This window comes from Selaginella moellendorffii, unplaced genomic scaffold (genome assembly GCF_000143415.4).
Source record: "Selaginella moellendorffii unplaced genomic scaffold, v1.0 SELMOscaffold_0, whole genome shotgun sequence".
NCBI lineage: Eukaryota > Viridiplantae > Streptophyta > Lycopodiopsida > Selaginellales > Selaginellaceae > Selaginella > Selaginella moellendorffii.
Window position 1 is genome coordinate 5,714,647 of NW_003314261.1, and position 18,235 is coordinate 5,732,881.

At 48.9% G+C, this 18,235-nt stretch overlaps 5 protein-coding genes across 12 annotated transcripts; all 5 read left to right on the plus strand.

The window, feature by feature from the left end:
• Positions 1-8,220: 8,220 nt before the first annotated feature.
• Positions 8,221-10,678, plus strand: LOC112348622 (pentatricopeptide repeat-containing protein At3g16610-like). The gene is made up of 2 exons (XM_024681495.1): positions 8,221-9,186; positions 9,265-10,678. Exons 1-2 carry the CDS (start codon positions 8,221-8,223, stop codon positions 10,603-10,605), a joined length of 2,307 nt encoding a protein of 768 aa, XP_024537263.1. The 3' UTR covers positions 10,606-10,678.
• Positions 10,679-10,957: 279 nt separating this feature from the next.
• LOC112349964 lies at positions 10,958-12,129 on the plus strand. Its single transcript, XM_024685308.1, has 5 exons — positions 10,958-11,279; positions 11,344-11,568; positions 11,628-11,655; positions 11,719-11,827; positions 11,896-12,129. Exons 1-5 carry the CDS (start codon positions 11,019-11,021, stop codon positions 11,978-11,980), a joined length of 708 nt encoding a protein of 235 aa, XP_024541076.1. The 5' UTR covers positions 10,958-11,018; the 3' UTR covers positions 11,981-12,129.
• Positions 12,129-14,747, plus strand: LOC9642685 (formamidopyrimidine-DNA glycosylase). Of its 8 annotated transcripts, XM_024685072.1 has the most exons (12): positions 12,129-12,391; positions 12,550-12,601; positions 12,672-12,729; positions 12,784-12,852; positions 12,912-13,037; positions 13,092-13,142; positions 13,193-13,270; positions 13,370-13,462; positions 13,509-13,608; positions 13,709-13,743; positions 13,799-14,095; positions 14,381-14,747. In XM_024685072.1, exons 1-12 carry the CDS (start codon positions 12,166-12,168, stop codon positions 14,723-14,725), a joined length of 1,530 nt encoding a protein of 509 aa, XP_024540840.1. In that variant the 5' UTR covers positions 12,129-12,165; the 3' UTR covers positions 14,726-14,747. The 8 variants fall into 8 exon arrangements, 7 of the variants coding, with proteins under 7 accessions (XP_024540840.1, XP_024540554.1, XP_024540502.1 ...); XM_024684786.1 differs by lacking the exon at positions 13,509-13,608 and having other exon boundaries at positions 13,370-13,469; XM_024684734.1 differs by lacking the exon at positions 13,370-13,462.
• A 27-nt stretch (positions 14,748-14,774) lies between these two features.
• On the plus strand, positions 14,775-15,449 carry LOC9642686 (60S ribosomal protein L37a-1). Its single transcript, XM_002960541.2, has 5 exons — positions 14,775-14,871; positions 14,924-14,963; positions 15,022-15,110; positions 15,168-15,250; positions 15,314-15,449. Exons 1-5 carry the CDS (start codon positions 14,869-14,871, stop codon positions 15,375-15,377), a joined length of 279 nt encoding a protein of 92 aa, XP_002960587.1. The 5' UTR covers positions 14,775-14,868; the 3' UTR covers positions 15,378-15,449.
• A 389-nt stretch (positions 15,450-15,838) lies between these two features.
• On the plus strand, positions 15,839-18,125 carry LOC9642687 (high mobility group B protein 15). The gene is made up of 6 exons (XM_024684666.1): positions 15,839-16,653; positions 16,731-16,809; positions 16,864-17,026; positions 17,081-17,167; positions 17,250-17,659; positions 17,722-18,125. The coding sequence occupies exons 1-6, from the start codon at positions 15,869-15,871 to the stop codon at positions 18,052-18,054; spliced, it is 1,857 nt and encodes a 618-aa protein (XP_024540434.1). The 5' UTR covers positions 15,839-15,868; the 3' UTR covers positions 18,055-18,125.
• Positions 18,126-18,235: the final 110 nt, after the last annotated feature.

The window sequence follows — 18,235 nt, forward strand, 5'->3', positions numbered from 1 at the left end:
GGAAAATTTAGTCGCTTACACCAACAATCTACTCCAAGTGCTAACAAATAAACTGACAAGCTATAGCAAATGAATGCTACAACCTTTTTCCAACACCTTAATGGGCAAACTCAAGGGAACAAAGTACCAACTTAAGCTTATCATAATGGACCACCATTGAGAATTCAGTCAAAGCTACTACAATGTGTAAGGAAGTGTCGCGAATGTGACTTCAGGTATCGACAGGTCCTTCGGATATTCTTGAAGTCACATTCGCGACAGGAACCGACTCCCCAAGATGTCGTAGGCTAAAGGATCCCCAAAAAGCTTGACCGAAATGACAAAGAGTTCATCGGATGGGACCAAGTCGAGGATCGAGTCCAAGACCGACTCTAGGACCGAGTTCGAGATAGAGTCCGGAATCGAGTTCGAGACCGACTCGGGGACCGAGTTCGAGTCCGAGTTCGAGAACGAGTTCGAGACGGAGTCCGAGATCCGAAATCGGGTCCGAGACCGAGTCCAAGGTCGAGTCCGAGGTCGGGTCCGAGATCGGGTCCGAGATCGGGTCCAAGATCGAGTCCGAGACCGAATCCGAAGTCGGATCCGAAATCGGGTCCGAGATCGAGCTAGAGACTAAGTCCAAATACTAATACGGGTCAAGGGGTGAAAGCCCAAAGCGTGCGTCTCCCAGGGCGGGGGGGCTGCAGGGGGTTCCAAAAGTATAGTAGGGATAGTGAGGTCCAGGAACCAGTCTTGAAGGAACTGTCCAGTGGTGCTTCCAAACTGACTTGAGGTTGAGATTGGGGCCGAGGGGCCTTGGGTGGGAGTGAGCATGGGCTTGAGTGGTGCCGGAGGGGCCACCCAGGGAAATGCTCAAGAGCAGCTCCCACTCCCGAAAGGGAAACCGACTGCAGTGCTCCCAGCTCAGGTGGAGTGGTGCCCCACTTGAGTACCTTGTGGCTCATTGGTCCTCGCCCTTCCTAGGGGCTTGGGCCTTCCCTTCGGGATGGAAGTGGGGGGGTAGAGGTACCCATACCGGGCCGTTAGGCCACGGTGTTTCGCCCTGACGTCCCGAAGCAAGTGCTGCACCTAAGGCTTGGGATTTAGAGGGTCCCATGATCAAATCTTGTGGTACCAAGGGGTGTTAGGAATCTGGAGGCTTGGTGTGCTTGGCTGCTTGTGCCTGCGGGGAGTGTAACCGAACCTTAAGTCCAGTCTAACCCGGGGAGGGGGATTGGGAGAGATTTGGGAATCCGTAGATGGATGGCTAACACTCCGTTACTCGTGCAGTGAGTAGCTGAAACCAAGTAGGACCAAGTAGGAGCTGGTACCATAGGTGAGAACCTTGGCGAGGGAACTTAGCACAAGCCAAGGCAGAGCTGGTCGGATAGACGAGGTAAGCTGGCAAATTGGAAAGGAAAAATTTGTGGCTTACACAATGCTACTTCATGCAAGTAGACTAGCTTCACTATCAACCACTTTGGGGTTGATCATCATTTAACCAAACAACTTTGTAAACACATTACTCACTATCACATGGATATGAAATAGAAATCACAATGACTTGATCATCAATTGAGCAACACCACGAGTAATGCCCATGTCACTACTACAAAGGTTTATGTGACTATCAAGTGCTAACTCAATTAGACAAAATGCAATATAAATGCGACACTCTACCGATAGAGACTTACAACACCCAACACCACTAACTTTTGTTCACAATATGGATAAGCTCATGCCACTCTCCAAGGACAAAGGATCAAACACGTAAATTATTTTCTCTTCTTGAGATATGATTTGCAACGAAGTGTGACTCATTGCTTGTGTTCACATTATGCAATCAAGAGTCGCTACATTGATGCATATTGGAAATGATGGTCTTACAAATGGTAAGTTGTGGGATGGATAGCGGTGAAGCGCTATACCATTTTGTCTAAGCTTGCTATTGGAAGACTTGAGTTACAATGCTCAATTCTTTTCCGGGGAACCTTGCTATTGCTCCTTGAGTAGCTTGGTGTTGGATTAATTTTGAGTTTGGTTGGAAAACTCAAAGTGTAACCTTGAGTTGCTAATGTGCCTCACACACGAGCCCAAGCGTAAACTCATGCTAATATGGAACAACTCAATCCCTCTTATGAGCCCAAGAGCAAGCTCACATTATTACGGTACAAAAAGGTAACTAAGTCTATTACCAAGGAACAAATGCGAAGTCTTAGTACCCAAATGTGTACCCACTCGAATCATCATTTTCATCTTTGCGTATGCAATGAGACTAATTGTCCAATCTCATTGGATAGTACTCGCTGAGACTCTTCCTTTGATACCAAATGTAGCACATGTGGTTTTGACCCTTTATCCTATGGTGATTTACCATAGGATAGCACCACGAAGCGGAACTTAAACCCTCATTGTGCCACATGACAGATGCCACATGTCACATGCCACGTGTCCAAAGGACAATGGTGTGGAACCCGAGTTTCAGGGCTTTAGGCCACTGAACGAAAGAATGGTGCCAAACTCCCAAACATAGTGCCAGAGAGTGATAGAACCAAACCATAGAGCAACTCCCGAGCATATAGCCCAAAGAGTGAAGGGACAGGGGCACGGAGTGACTTGGAACAGTCCTAGAGTAACCAGCATCCCAATGCTAGGTCCAACACACAAAATGGAGCCAAATGGAGCCAAATGGAGTTTGGCACTATTCCAGCATACTGGTGGCATAACGCGAGGATATGGGTACTCCACCAGCTAGCATGGAATGGAACTTGGGTTTAGACCCAAGCCAGACGCAGAACAAGGATAGGCACGCAAGCGGGAGCTAAACTATGCCTCAGGTTAGTTAGTCATGCCCGACCTACCCACTATCCCTACTATACATTTGGAACCCCTCACAGTCCCCCCCCCCCTGAGGAACACACGCTTTGGGCTTTCACCTCAAACCTCCTTTAGTATCAGGAGTTAGTCTCTGGGACAAGCTCGAAACTTACTAAATATGGAATGGCGCTAGAACGCGAATTTGGACACAAGACGAACACCATTGTGTTCAGGTCAATCTCTACATTCCATAGATATGCCAAATGAGCAAATCTAAACACTTTTCATAAATTATATTTGGGACCAAAAGGAGACTAACACAAAGGGCATGATAGCGAGGGTGTTTGGCAGACATGGTAAGCTATCATCTAGTGATATTGAGGGACCAATCTCAATATCATGGGGGTTCTTGATACCAGCAAGTGCAAGCCAATGATAGAAGTTTTTCAAACCGGGCCGAGTATGCTCAACAAGAAACACATAAGAGTTCTTACTTTATGTTTATCTGATTTAAGTACATGGTCAATAACTAGTTTCTCAACTAGCTCAAGTGGGAACTGATAATGGGTTCAACAATACCGACTTCCTGCCGTCGTGGCAGTAAGGAAAGAATATCCAAAAGGACTAGCCGATAGGTAACTTTTGATACTTGAAGTCACATTCGCGACAAAAACGCAATGATGTAGCTACCGAGCCATATCCACAAATCCTACATGTTAGTAGCAGAAGCAGAGAGGCACACACGAGGAGGAAGAACTATATATATATAACTGTATATGATTGTGTACATATACATAAAGCTACTACCATGTGGGCATAACTACTACCACATCATCTCTACCTCTAACACTCCCACTCATGATCAGGTGGCTGATTCAAGTCTAAATTTAAGCCTGAATCGTGCCTAGCTAGTCTAAGATGATGAGCATGGAGAGCTGATAAGAAAAACATACAAAAAACTCATCAATCAACTACCCAAAACTTTGTTCTTGGTCTTGGTCTTGCTTGCACACACTCTTGCTTTATGCTACGGTCTCAATCTTGCCTCTAGCATGTGGTCTTGGCCATGAACTGCCAGGCTCCCACTTCTCTGCAACTAGGCACTTGAATCTCCATAAGCATCCTTCCCAATTGCTGGAAATTCCTGCAAAGAATTGCTATGCAATGTTCTTGAATCTTGACCCAATTCTTGATGTGGGTTGTTGAAATCTCTCAATCTCCCACTAGCTTTGTTCTCTGCTTGCTGCTGCTTGTTGCTCAACACCTCTACACAGCCTGGTGCCTTGGTGCAACGCCTCAAGCGTCCCAAACATTGCAAGAGGGATTGCAATCGAGAGGCTCATCCTCCTCCTCATCATTGGCCTCCTGGCCAGCAAGTACCATTCTCAGGATCAAGGAGCCCAAGGCTCCGATACCATTAGCAGCGGAGAGACGCACACACGAGGAGGAGGAACTGTATATATATAACTGTATATGATTGTGTACATATACATAAAGCTACTGCCACGTGGGCATAAGTACTGCCACATCATCTCTACGTCTAACACTACATGGTATCTAAGAGGTCAGATCCTCATGGCTCACCACTGGCGCCCAAAAAAGAACCGTAATGACGAGGATGAGTGAGAACAGTTGGAGAACGTTCCAGGAAAGACCCTAGACAAGCTCTATTCTAATCTCTGGAGCAAAAAACAGGCACGACCTCCTCAGATTCTGCTCGTGATCAGGCTTTGTTCATCGGCAAGAAGTCAGGAAATGGAAATGGCAAGAAGCGTGGGAATTCTCGCGGATTTGCCAGTGCTCCTGCAACACCAACACCTGGCTCCACCACAAATGGAAACAGGAAAAAGAAGGGGCCATGTACCTACTACGGGAAGATGGGGCACATAGAGCGAGAATGTCGAGCTAAGAAAGCAAACACCCAACGGATGCTGACTCAAACAGACTCGTTGCTGACGATGGCCGTGGCCTTGTCACCGGTGTCTGGTTTAGATGTCCTCTGGTTGGACAGTGGTGCTTCTTACCACATGACTCCTCTTCGTACAGCATTCCACACTTTCCACGAATTGCTTTCCCCAAAACAGGTCTTTGTTGGAGACAAGTGACTTCTCGACGTTGAAGGCCGTGGCATGGTGCAAGTCAAGTTGCCCGATGGATCTCTCAAGGAAATCCATAACATGCACTATGTGCCCAGTGCAGGCCAGACTGTCCTAGCACTAGCATGTATGTCTCTAGATAAACAAGCTCTGCGTTGAGGCGATAGAGTGTATTGTACCTCACTCCAGTTGCCACGGTGGTGCCATCTGCTCCAAAAATAGTACATCCTTCTGCAAAGAATGTAAGCGAGAACCCTTGATCGGAGGCGACGCCAACCGAAAGGACAGTCTGGCCTGCACCTGGCACATAGTTCATGTTATGGATTTCCTTGAGAGATCCATCGGGCAACTTTACTTGCACAATGCCACGGCCTTCAACGTCGAGAGGTCGCTTGTCTCCAACAAAGACCTGTTTTGGGGAAAGCAATTCGTGGAAAGTGTGGAATGCTGTACGAAGAGGAGTCATGTGGTAAGAAGCACCACTGTCCAACCAGAGGACATCTAAACCAGACATCGGTGACAAGGCCACGGCCATCGTCAGCAACGAGTCTGTTTGAGTCAGCATCCGTTGGGTGTTTGCTTTCTTAGCTCGACATTCTCGCTCTATGTGCCCCATCTCCCGCAGTAGGTACACGGCCCCTTCTTTTTCCTGTTTCCATTTGTGGTGGAGCCAGGTGTTGGTGTCGCAGGAGCACTGGCAAATCCGCGAGAATTCCCACGCTTCTTGGCATTTCCATTTCCTGACTTCTTGCCGATGAACAAAGCCTGATCACGAGCAGAATCTGAGGAGGTCGTGCCTGCTTTTCGCTCCAGAAGCTTGCGCTCTTCTTCCAAGAGATTGGAATAGAGCTCGTCTAGGGTCTTTCCTGGAACGAAGGAGAGCATGGAGGAAGATGGTTGGAGTTCAGAAGAAACCGAATAGAGAAGGAAAGCTTTGGCATAATCGTCTGAGACAGCCTCCTTAAGCTCTTGCATCATCCCCTTAAGCTTGCCAATGTACGATGCCATCGTGTCTGTTGGCTGCATCCGGAGAGAAAGGAACTTCTGGGTAAGGACGATCTTGGCATTTGCTGCTTTCGCAGCTTTCCACGCTGGCTGGAGAGCGGGCTCAGCTGGTTCAGCTTCGGTGCCGTCCACGATTGTCCAGCAATCCTTTGCCATCAAGATGAGCTGGACCTTTGTTCTCCAGGTTGCGAAGTTTTCTCCTGTGAATTTGCAACATCCCAGTTGGCTGGGGTTACGGCAGCCGAGGAAGATGCCCTAAAGTTAGCGCTAGAAACAGAAATTTTGCGTCCACAAGCACTACACTGTGGGCAAAGCTGCTCGTGGCGTTTCCGGTCGCGGATCTTTTTCTCCACTCTAGCAAGGACAGCAAGAGCCCTTGCACGTTCTCGCTCATCCTCGTCATTACGGTTCTGTTTTGGGCGCCAGTGGTGCACCATGAGGATCTTACCTCTCTGATACCATGAAATGGCTTTTTAAAAGGAAGATGGGAGTGTGGAGCGATTCAAAGCCAGATTTGTCGCTCGTGGCTTCTCGCAAATTCAGGGAGTTGACTATTCTGAGACTTACAGTCCAGTAGTTAAACTAACCACCATCCGCTTGCTTCTGGTTTTAGCAGCCGAGCTTGATCTTGAGCTCCATCAACTCAATGTGCACACAGCATTCCTCAATGGTGATCTTGAGGAGGAGATGTGGCACAGTCTCAAGGTTTTGTCCTTCCAGGCCAAGAACACCTCGTGTGCTGGCTGCATAAAGCTCTCTATGGGCTGAAACAAAGCCCCAGGTCTTGGTATAACAAGATTGATGGTTTTCTAATTTCTCTTGGCTTCATATGCAGCTCAGCCAATGGTAATCTCTACATCTACTTTGAAGGCGAAGGATTTCTCTTCCTAACGCTTTATGTGGACGATACCATCCTCACTTCTAACCAAGTCTGGCTTATTCACAAGATTAAGACACATCTCTCTGCAAAATTCGAGATGGCAGACCTTGGTGAGCTGCATTACTGCCTTGGAATCTAAGTACGACGCAACAGGAGACATGGGACTCTCGAGCTCTCTCAAGAAAAATACATCCTGGATGTACTTCAGACTCTATGCTCGATGCTAATCCTGTGGCCACTCCAATGCCCTCAGGCCTTAAGCTTTCTAAAGCTTCTATATCCGAGACATAAGAAAAGCGCCAGAACTCTCTACCGTTCGATGGTCAGCAGCTTGATATATCTCGTGATTTCAACAAGGCCGGATTTAGCCTGGTAGGCTGCGTGGCAAAGTACTTGGAAAATCCATCACAAGAACACTTTGCTGCTGTTAAGAGAATCCTGAGGTACATTGCTGGAACTAAGCACTACTCTCTTCAATTTTCCAGAGGAGAGAGCTCCACCACGAGCTTGGTTGGCTTCTCTAATGCCGACTGGGCGGGAGACGTAGATGACAGGAGATCAATGACAGGCTACGGCTTCCTCCTGAATGGGAACGTGGTGAGCTGATGCTTGAAGAAGCAGGCTATCACAGCCATGTCCTCAACAGAATCAGAATACGTAGCAGCAGCAGCAAAAGAAGCAGTGTGGCTGAGCAAGCTGCTTGAAGACTTGCGAATCTGAGTCCCTCCCATCAAGCTTTGGTGTGACAATCAGTTTACCATTGCTCTCACAAGGAACTCTTGGTTCCATTCAAAAACAAAGCACATCAAACTAAGGTTCCAGGAACTCATCAACAAAGGCAAAATTCTTGGAATTTTTCCTACCAACACAATGCTGGTGGACATTCTGACCAAGGCTCTACCTCATGTATAGCATCAAGTCTTCCTAAAGACACTCGACCTACGTGACGGAAATCTTGAGGAGGAGTGTCGGGAAGCACAAGGTCCATGTCATTAGCCACATCACATATCCTCACCAACCGTCAAGAGCCGCCACATCCACCACCAAAACGCAATGAAGTAGCTATTGAGCCGTATCCACAAATCCTACACCCCGGCCTTGTGGAAACCCCCACGAGTGCTTCTTTCTCCTCCTTGATCGTCCGCGAGAAGAGGTAATCCACTATATCTTCCATGCAGCCCGATTATGTCATCCAGATCTAGCCTCGCTTGCATGTCATCCCTGCCTTTTTCTAGAGAATCCATCTATAGTTTCAGGCGATCAAGAGCTCCCCAAGCTAGATGTGTTCTCATCCATGGTGCTGCAGACCTGGGATTGCCTTTGTCGCCCACATCGCCGCGCTGGATCAGGAAATCGATGGAGCGCTGGATCGAGAGATCGATGAATCGATCGAAAAAGCAAAACCCTAGAATTTGATTACATCGTCCCTCGCTTTAGGGCTTTATGCAAATGCTACAACAGCCCAGTGTCTCCTCGCTTCTCCTGGCGCTCAAGGAATGCGGCAGCGCGCGGGATCTCCAGCGGGGAAGGGTCGTCCATGGCGATGCGATCCAATCCGGCCTCGCGGCGGACATCTTTGTCGCCACGACGCTGGTAAGCATGTACTCCAAATGTGGCAGCATGGCCGACGCGCGCAAGGTCTTCGACGCCATGCCCAGCCGGAATCTCGTCTCCTGGACCGCTCTCATGCTGGGATACGCGCAGAACGGGGAACCCGAGCTCGCGCTGGGACTGTTCCAGCAGCTCCAGCACTGTGCCACTTCGCTGGATCGATCGACTCTCCTAGCGGCGCTTACGGCCTGCCGGAATCTGGCTGCCAAGGGACAGGAGTGCGAGAGCTTGAGAAGGAGCTGCTTAGAGAAGGGGGCGGAAATCCATTGCCTTGCTGCGAAGAATGGATTAGAAGAAGATATCTTCGTGGCGAGTAGCTTGGTGGATATGTACGTCAAGTGCGGGAGCTTGGTGGATGCTCTTCGGGTTTTCCGCGGGATTCCACGCAACAATGTGGTCTCGTGGACTGCCATGGTTTTCGGCTACGTGCAAAACGGGGAGTTCGCGACTGGATTGGCGCTCTTTGCTCGGATGCAGCTGGAAGGCTGTGATCCAGGAGATCAAACTTTCGTCGCTGCGATCAAGGCGTGCAGTGGCTTAGCAGCGAAAGAAGAAGGCCGGAAGAGAGATGGTTGCAAGGTGGTTGTGAAGGTAAAATCGTTGGAGAAAGGAAGAGTGATCCACTCTCAGGCAGCCAGACGCGGGTGCGACCCATTCGTTACGAGTAGCTTGGTGGAGATGTATCTCAAGTGCGGGAGTGTGGTGGATGCTCGTCGAGTCTTTGACGAGATTCCACGTAAGAATGTGGTGTCTTGGACGACGCTCATCCTAGGATACGTCCAGGTCGGGAAACCAATGGTAGCTTTGGAACTCTTTGCGCTGATGCAGCAGGAAGGTTGCTCTCCGGATGCTAAGACCTTTGTTGTTGCGTTGCAGGCCTGCGCGAGCTTGGCAGCTATGGAAGATGAGGACGAAGGCAAGACGAAGAAGAGCTCGAAGTCATTGCTGCTGAGAAAAGGTACGAGCATTCATTTTCAAGCTGTTCAAGCGGGTTTTAGTTCTGATGTTTTCTTGAGCAGCAGCTTGATCAACATGTACGCGAAGTGTGGAAGTATCTTGCGTGCCCAGGAGGTGTTTGACATGATGAAGTTTCATGACGTTGTTTCCTGGACAACGTTGATCCTTGGGTACGCTCAGAACGGAGAAGGTGAGCATGCGTTACTTCTCTTTCAAATAGCTCTTGACAAGAACTTGGTAAACTCTCAGAGCTTCGTTGCAGCTCTGAAGGCATGCACGAGTCTGGCTTCGCTGGAAGAGCTGGAGGACGCTGACGGGAAGCTGCTTAAACTCGAGAGAGGAATGGCCGTCCACTCCGAGGCCGCTCGAAGAGGCTACGAGCCGGACATCTTTGTGGCGAGCACGCTAGTCGACTTTTACGCAAAGTGTGGAAGCCTGGAGGATGCTAGCCGTGTCTTCAACCGGATGGAGAAACACAAGTCGGTAACTTGGAAGGCAATGCTACAGGCTTGCGTCCACAACGGAGGAGCAGAGACGGCACTACACTTGTTCGCGTGCATGGACTTGGAAGGCTTTGTGCCGGACAGCGGGGCATTCAGTGTGGCTCTGAAGGCCTGCTCGAGCACCGGAGCACTGGAAGTGGGACGAAGTCTACACAGGGAGCTTCGGATTTCTGGCCTGATGGACGACACAATGGTGGCGAACTGTCTGTTGGACTTCTACGGCAAGTGTGGCAGCATGGTGGAAGCTCAGGAGGTATTCAACTCGATTTCTTCCAGAGATGTGATAACTTGGACTTCGCTGATCGCAGGATACAGTCAAAGAGGCGAGATCGACAGAGTTTTCTGCCTGCTCCGCGACATGAGAGACGATGGCTTGCATCCAAACAAAGTGACGCTCCTGGCAGTCTTAAGCGCGTGCAGTCATGCCGGCCTGGTTGACAGAGGTAAGGAGTTTTTCTTTTCCATGGGCTCCAAGTATGGGCTAGCTCCAGAGCTTGAGCATTACCACTGTGTGATAGATATGCTGGGAAGAGCCAACCAGCTCGAGGAGGCAGTGGCGATGGTGAAGTCGATGCCTCACAAAGCCAACGTGGTTACATGGACGACTGTACTGACCGCCTGCCGGAAGTGGAAGAACGTAGAGGTGGGAAGAATTGCTTTTGAGTCGCTACTGAGATTGGATTCCAGGAACACAGCGGCTCATGACTTGATGGCTAACATTTTAGAGAATACCCAAGACAATGCTGCTGGGTTCTAGATCTGGAAGAACCCAGCGTTTTTCTGTTTAGATCTACAACTTGGGTATATGGAAACTTTCTCTTGCTTCTCTCCTTGATCGCTTAGCTTGAATAGCATTCCAGGAAGAGAACGAAAGCACCTCTTCTAGCTACTTCTATACAAAATGGAAGAGCTCCTTGTAGTCGGAGGAAAAGATTTCTTGGCTCTCTGCGAGAGAGAATCAAACACTCACTGTCGAGGACACTCTGTGAGATGATTCTATGGGGAAAAATCTCACGAGGAATGGCCCCAAAGCATCAGTCTTCGCTCCCAGCGTATCAGCGAATGCCACGAGAGGCGCTGCATTGTGATCATTGGGGAGCAAGCATCCTTTTAGGGTTAGCCCTAAATTTTGCCCTTCTAAGTCAGAGGGGGATTTAGGGCTCTTGGGCTATGGCGCACGCTGCCGTGGAGGGTTTGGAGGTCGCGGCAGCTGTGGCCGAGCTCGCCGATGCCGCCATGGGAGCATACGAGCGTCGCAAGCACCACGCCGTGGCGGTGCAGCGGGATGCCGAGGAAGCGCTGGTGAAGGAAAGGGCCGAGAATGACAAGCTTCGCTCGGCGCTCGACATGTACAGGGATGTGATCCAGGAATTCTCGTCCAGGGGATTGCTGGAGCATATGCATCAGTTGAATGGGATGGATCCGGATCAGGTTAGTCGATCTCTCCTGTTCCCTTTTGGAGAATTGAGACGAATTGGGTCATTGTGGTTGTCAGCTGTGTGATAAACTCAAAGAGCGAGTCGATTCTCCCGAGTTTTTGGAGAAACTGGGAACGATTGTCTTGTCCAAAGACAAGGAGGATGGCGAGAAGGAGAACACTTGGGTTGTCTTGGATGGGATGGAGGGGGCCGAGGATTACGTTGTGATCACTCAAGAGGATATTGTCGATAGCATTGCCTCGTACATGGCAAAGTACCTCGCAACTCAACCCAAAGCTCAGGTAACGCTCTTGCAAGTTTGTTTCTCGCGATGGCTTCTAACTTCTGGAGGTTTTGCTAGAACATGTCTCCGGATGAACTGCAAAATGGTAAAGCTCGATCGAAATCTCTCGTTTCTGTGTCTTCTAATTCTCCTTTGCCGTGTGTCTCAGCTCTTAGCAAAGCGTTTTCCGCCAAGGACAAGCCGGGATTCTTTCGGAGGCTTTGGGGAGCCGGCAAAGTAATGTACACGATCGCGTCTTGGACTGCCACTGGCGTGGGGTAAGCCATGATTTTAATTTTTTTTGCTACTTCTTCCTGGACTGGAGCTAAAACTTTCCTTGCTACAGGCTATACAGAAACCCGGTCCTTGTTCGAGCAGCTTTCATGGCAATTCGAACAACAGTGACTCTTCTCCTCAGACTTCTTCGCTAAAAGGCGAGGAACAAAATTCGCAAATCAATCGAGCCGAAGCTAAAAAGCTTGTAAAAAATCTGTACATTATGATTTCTTAGCGGTTACAACGATGAAAATGGACGATGAATGGAAGACTAAAAAACCTTAATGGATTTCTTCTTATAAAACCCTAGGGTTTTAATTGTGTTTTCGAATAGATAGCTATGCCGGAGCTTCCCGAGGTAGAGGCCGCGCGGCGGGCGGTGGAGCTCCACTGCAAGGGCCTCATTTGCCGCGCCAGCGTCGCCGACGACACGACCGTGATCGAAGGCATGGCGCCGTTTGATATGCAGCGCCGCCTTGTGGCCAAGAGGATCGTCGCGGCGCATCGCAAAGGCAAGCAGCTGTGGCTGGAGCTGGACGAGCCCCCAAGCATTTGCTTCCAGTTTGGTATGTCGATTTCCTGGGCTACATTTTCCTTCCTCTTTTTTGTTGTGTTCTTTGTAAATTTCCTAGGCTACGTTGGATTGTTCTTTGCTTCCTTCCTCATTTTTTGTGATAGCATTTTTTCTAGTGAAAGTTTTAGTTCTAGTGTTTGCTCTGTGCAGGCATGGCCGGAGCTGTGTATGTGAAAGGAGTAAAGAGCACGAAGTATGTGAGGTGAGTGGTGGTCGAGTTTCTTTTTCTCTTTTGCTTGCAGCGCTTACATTTTTTGTTTTGCTGCTTGTAGGTCCGCTGTGAAGGATGAAGATGAGTGGCCCTCCAAATACTCCAAAGTTCATCTCGTGGTGCGTTTAGCTAGATGAATGTGCAATGTGCGAAACTTATCTTTGTTTCACCAGCTGGACACTGGTGTGGAGATGTCGTTCACGGACAAGCGCAGGTTTGCACGGGTTCGACTTTTACAAGATGTACGTAGCTCGTTTTTTTTATTTTGGTGGTTTCTCTGATGACTTTTTCGGCCTTGAAGCCACGCTTGTCTCCGCCAATATCTGAACTGGGACCGGATGCTTACACAGAGCTTCCGGATGAAACTACTTTCGCCGACTCTGTTGCGAAAAAGAAGACGGCTATCAAGGCTGTTCTACTTGACCAGGTGTGGCGATTTCCTTGTTTTGTTTTTTCTGACTGTTATCTTTGTTCCAAACAGAGCTTTATCGCGGGGATTGGCAACTGGATTGCTGATGAAGTACTCTATCAGGTAGGCAAAAACTTTGTGTGCTGTTTCTGGTCTTACAGTTGTTATGGCAGTCTAGAATACATCCTGAGCAACCAGCGTCCACCTTAACAGCTATAGATTGCGAGCGACTTCGTGGGGCTATCAAAGAGGTTAGACCACATTCCCAGTTTTTCAATCTTTGTTTTTGCTTACTGGTCTTTAATCCCAAAGACTTAGAAAACTTAGAATTCAAGTGCATATACATGTAGGTTGTGATGACTGCGGTTGACGTTGATGCTGATCTTGAACGCTTTCCTAGAGATTGGCTTTTTCATCACCGCTGGGGTAAAAAGCCTGGCAGTGTAAATGGTGAGTTTCCTAAGAGTTTTAATATTGCGCATATGGCAGGTTCTTGAAACGGCCATCGCTGTGGAAGGCGATTCGTCCCAGTATCCAGACGACTGGATTTATCAACACCGCGAGAAGAAATCTGGTGCTACTGTGAATGGTCTGCATTCTCATGCGTGCATATCGTTGGTGTTTTTTTCTTTTCTTTTTACTTTTTCGTTTATCCACTTTGTTTTTAATCTCGGTTGGCACTTTTCCAGGGAAAAAGATCGAGTTCATCACTGTTGGCGGAAGGGTATGTGAACTTTATGTCGTGAGGCTCTTGGTCACAGTGTGTTTTTGGCTGTCAGACGTCTGCTTATGTGCCGGAGCTGCAGAAGTACGATGGGGTTCCAAAGAAGAAGACGCCATCGAGGAAGAAATCTATCAAGGGGAAAGTGGACGACGAGAACGAAGTGGAAGAAGAGGAGGAAGCCGCGCCAAAGAAGAAGGCTGTCTCCCGGAAGAAAAAACCCGTGGACGACGACGGGGAATCTGATGGTGATGACAAACCAAAGAGGAAAGGGGGTGCAGTGAAGGCAAAAAGCGATGACGTTGAGCAAGAAGCACCAAAGAAAAGGGGAAGGCCTGCAAGGAATCAAGCAAAGGTAGGCACTGTTCTTCCGGGTAGCGATGAGGAGCAGGATGAGAAAGTCAGTTCGGGAAGAGTTAAAAGAGGCCGGGGGGGCTCCAAGTCGCAAAGTGGGAAGAAAAAAGCGAAAGTGAGCTCCTCTAAGCAGTCATCGTGAAAGCGCGTTGATGGGCTTTCCAAAGGTGGTGAGGTTTGATTTCTTCGGTCTTTCTTTTCTAGCTGTGGTTCGAGAGTAATAGTCTACTAGAGCTGTGAAGTTATCTCTCAGTTTTTTCGATTCTTACTGTTCGTCTTTGTGCAGGATGAGGCTAAGTTGGACGACGAGGACTTGAGCTATGGCCTCGGAGCAAAATGCGTTGGTGGTGGAAGTGGATTAAATCCGAGCACAGTGGCAGCAGCAGTAAGATCGCAGTGGTCATCGTTTCTCGGTAAGTTTCCGAGATTCAAAGAGGCTTGCCCCTCTTTGAATTCGTATCCTTATAGTCAGCAGCAGCAGCAGGAGTGCTTTACGATCGGGATTTCTAGCTGTAGTAGCAACAGGTTAAGTGCGTTGAATCGCATCGTCTCTCGAGCTCCTTTGAGAGTAGAAGGGCGACTCGGGATTAAATTCCTGTCCTACGTTCTCCGAAAATCCGCCTACTTATAAGCAAATACAAGTTTTTTTTCTAAGTTCTCGTAGTCTCGATAATGTGGTGTGAAATCCTGTCCGTTGAGATAAAACACCATCCCAATCGTTGATTTGCTAGGGTTCTGGATTTAGGGTTCTAGTTCTCTCCAGCGCAGGCGGCTATGGTGAGCGCCATTCTTCTCTTTGCTCGTTCTTAGCCGGATTGTGTCTGTGCAGGCGAAGCGCACGAAGAAGGCTGGAATTGTCGGCAAATACGGTATGTACCATCGAATGCGCTCTTGTATTTTCGTGTGCTGATTTCTCGTGCGCGCCAGGAACTCGCTATGGCGCCAGTCTGCGTAAGCAGATCAAGAAGATGGAGGTCAGCCAACACTCCAAGTACTTCTGCGAATTCTGTGGCAAGGTGAGAAAAAGAGAGAGATTTGGACGAGGTTTTGATCTATTCCTTGGTCTTGTGTAGTTCGCAGTGAAGAGGAAGGCCGTGGGAATCTGGAACTGCAAGGATTGCGGCAAGATCAAGGCTGGCGGCGCTTACACGCTCAAGTGAGAGTCCCTTTCGCTTTTCTTTTGTTGCCTGTTTTGATCGAGATCCATTTCTCGCTGCAGTACTGCCAGTGCCGTCACAGTGAGGAGCACGATCAGGCGTTTGAGGGAGCAGACCGAGAGCTAAGTAGAAATCTCTCTCGCTGTGTTTTGTTTTAATCCGGAAGGAAAAATTTCAAGAGCCCTCTTTTAACTTGGAGTAGCTTGTCTCCCAGGAATCTATTTGATAGAAGATTGCAGTGATCATCAGGTCTAGAGGAGGCTTGCTCCTCTTTGAATTTATCCAGCCAAAATCCAAGTGATCATCGCTTCCAGAGGAGGCTTGAATTGATCCAGCGTAACTCGCGAGAGAATTGATTCGCGAGAGAAGCTCGAGCTTCTCCAGAGATCCGTAGAACGTTTTTCCAAGTTCTCGTTATTCTTCCCATACTTTGTTCTCCAAATCATTTTCTTTCGACCACTGTCCGACTGTGTAATGAATTTTACTGCGAACGATTCAGACACCTTAGATTTCCCTGGGCCGTTGGATGGGCGGGATCCAACGGCCGCGCGGGACCCAACCGAGGCCGTTGGATGTGGGCAAAGAGAGAAAAGAGCGCTTGTTCGTAATCCAAAGCTATGGCGGGGGAGTCGAATCCAAGGCCACCGGCGAGGCCGCCAGCGCCCCCGCTGCTCTTCCAATTCCCGACGCTCAGCCCGCAGCCCATCTGGTCGATTCACGCCCAGGGGCAACAGCAGCAGCGGCAGCAAATGGCCGCTCCATCGATGATGCTACCGCCTCCACAATCGCTGGAGTTCCACCAAATGCCGCAGCAGCGCTTCATCGCGATCCCACCGCAGCAGCAGCAGCAGCAGCAGTATCATCTCCAGCAGCAGCAGCAGCAAGGTGGGTTTCGTGGAAACCTAAATTTCCAGAGACCATCTCCAGCCCCCGACTTGAACAGCCCGGCCTCGCCATCGCCGGCCCAGCTCGGATTCTATGCCCGACACCACCAAAAATCGCAGCACATGGTCTTCCTCGAGCGCGCCGGAGCTCTCGTGGATCAAACGACGTTCTTGAAAGAAACATCGCCTTTGGCGCCTGTTCTTCCGCCTCCTCCGCCTCCTCCTCCTCGAGCTCAGTGCCAGCAGCTCCAGCAGCCTCTCGATCTTTCCAAGCGCCATTTCTCCTCCAAGAACGAGGCGAGACAGGCAAAGAAATCAAAGAGAATGGAAATGCCGGCTGTGCAAACTCCGCCGCCGCCGCAAAGATCGAGCCCCTTCGGTAGAGAGGACCTGGAGCAGCCGGAATCGAGAGTTTATCCGGCTCCACTCGCGGATCATCGAGAAGTTGTCGCGGACGAGAAGCTCTTTCTCAGCACGCTCTCGAAGTTTTACGAAGCCATGGGTGGAACTCCACTCCGGTAAGAGCTTGCGATCATAAAAAAAACATTCTTTTTTCTATTGCTCTCGAGACTTTATTACTTGGTTTTCCTGGCAGGCTTCCTCGCTTCCATGGCAAAGACTTTGAGATCCATCGGCTGTATTGCGAGGTCTCGGAGCAAGGAGGCATGCTTAAGGTTTTCTTCTCGCGAGAAAGAGAACAATCCCGAAACTAGCTTCGTGTCTTGCAGGTTATCAGGGAGAAGAAATGGAAAGATATCGCCACAGCATTTGATCTTCCTCGAAACGTGACGAACCCCGTGTTTTTCCTGCGTAAAAACTACGAGAAGTTTCTTCATCACTACGAGCAAGTGTATTTTCACAGAAAAACTGGAGCACACATTCCACCACCCGGTAAACAAAATTCTTTGTTTTTGTCGCAAAGCTGATCTGATCATTCTCAAACAGGACCTTTGCCAATGCCAGCTCCAGTTTCAGAAAACATCAAAGACCATGACTCGAATAACGATAGTAGCAAATTGAATCAAACTCCAGGTGAGTTATTTTCACGAAATAAAATAAATAAATAACTGTGACAATCTGGTATCTATGTGTGTGTGTGTGTTTTTTTTTGTAGCAAATCCAGCATCTTCACTCGGCCATACTGTAACCGGAGCCATCGAAGGAAAGTTCGAGCATGGATACTTCGTCACAGTCGTGGTTGGATCAGAGAAACTACGAGGTGTGATCTACAGTGTTCCTCAAAGTCTGGCCGAAGCACAGGAGCAATTCGCAGATGTAGAGAGCAACACTGCGGAGAATCCGCAGTTGCTGGATCCGCCCGACAAAAAAGCTGGTAACATAAAAGCTCGTCCTCGGAAGAAGGAGAAACGAAAGCGAAGGGTGGAGGGAATCAAATCAGTGAGGAATGGATACAACTTCTTCGTCGGGGAGCAAAGACAGAAACTCAAAGGAGGAGGAGGACGAGATGAAATGAGTAAGATCATCGGGGATCTCTGGTCCAAACTCTCGGAGGAAGAGAAAGAGGTTCGTCTTCCACTCTTTTACGGTGTTCTTTCGATCTAAGATAGTTGTTCTTCGTTTTTCAGCCTTACAGGGAGATGAGCAAGAGGGACAAAGAACGATTCAGCCGAGAAGTGGAAGAAAAGAAGCAGCGAGAGCTTCGCGCTTCAGAGAGTCATTTGGATTCGGGTCTGCAAGACGATGGTGGCGACGACGACGACGAAGACGATGACGAAAAGCAAGCTAGGAGCGAAAATGCGGTCGAAAGATACAACGTTCAGCTCAACACGAACGAGCAGCAAATCGAGAACTTTGCTCCAAACTATTTGGAGCATCCGATCGATTTCACTCAGCACCAACAAGCCGATTTTACTCCAAACCATTTGCACTATCAACAAGCTCGTGTACAGGAGACGTAAGATTGGATAGAAAACTCACAACTCTAACTAGTTTTGTTCTACCTTTTTTCGAAGTTTATGTCCTTCGTGTTTATTTTTCTCTTGTTCCTGTAAGTCAACTTCTTCGTTTCATCCACACGCATTGGCTGCCGTCGATCCATGGGCTTGATCCAAGGGCTGCGAGGGGTTGGTAATGCTAACG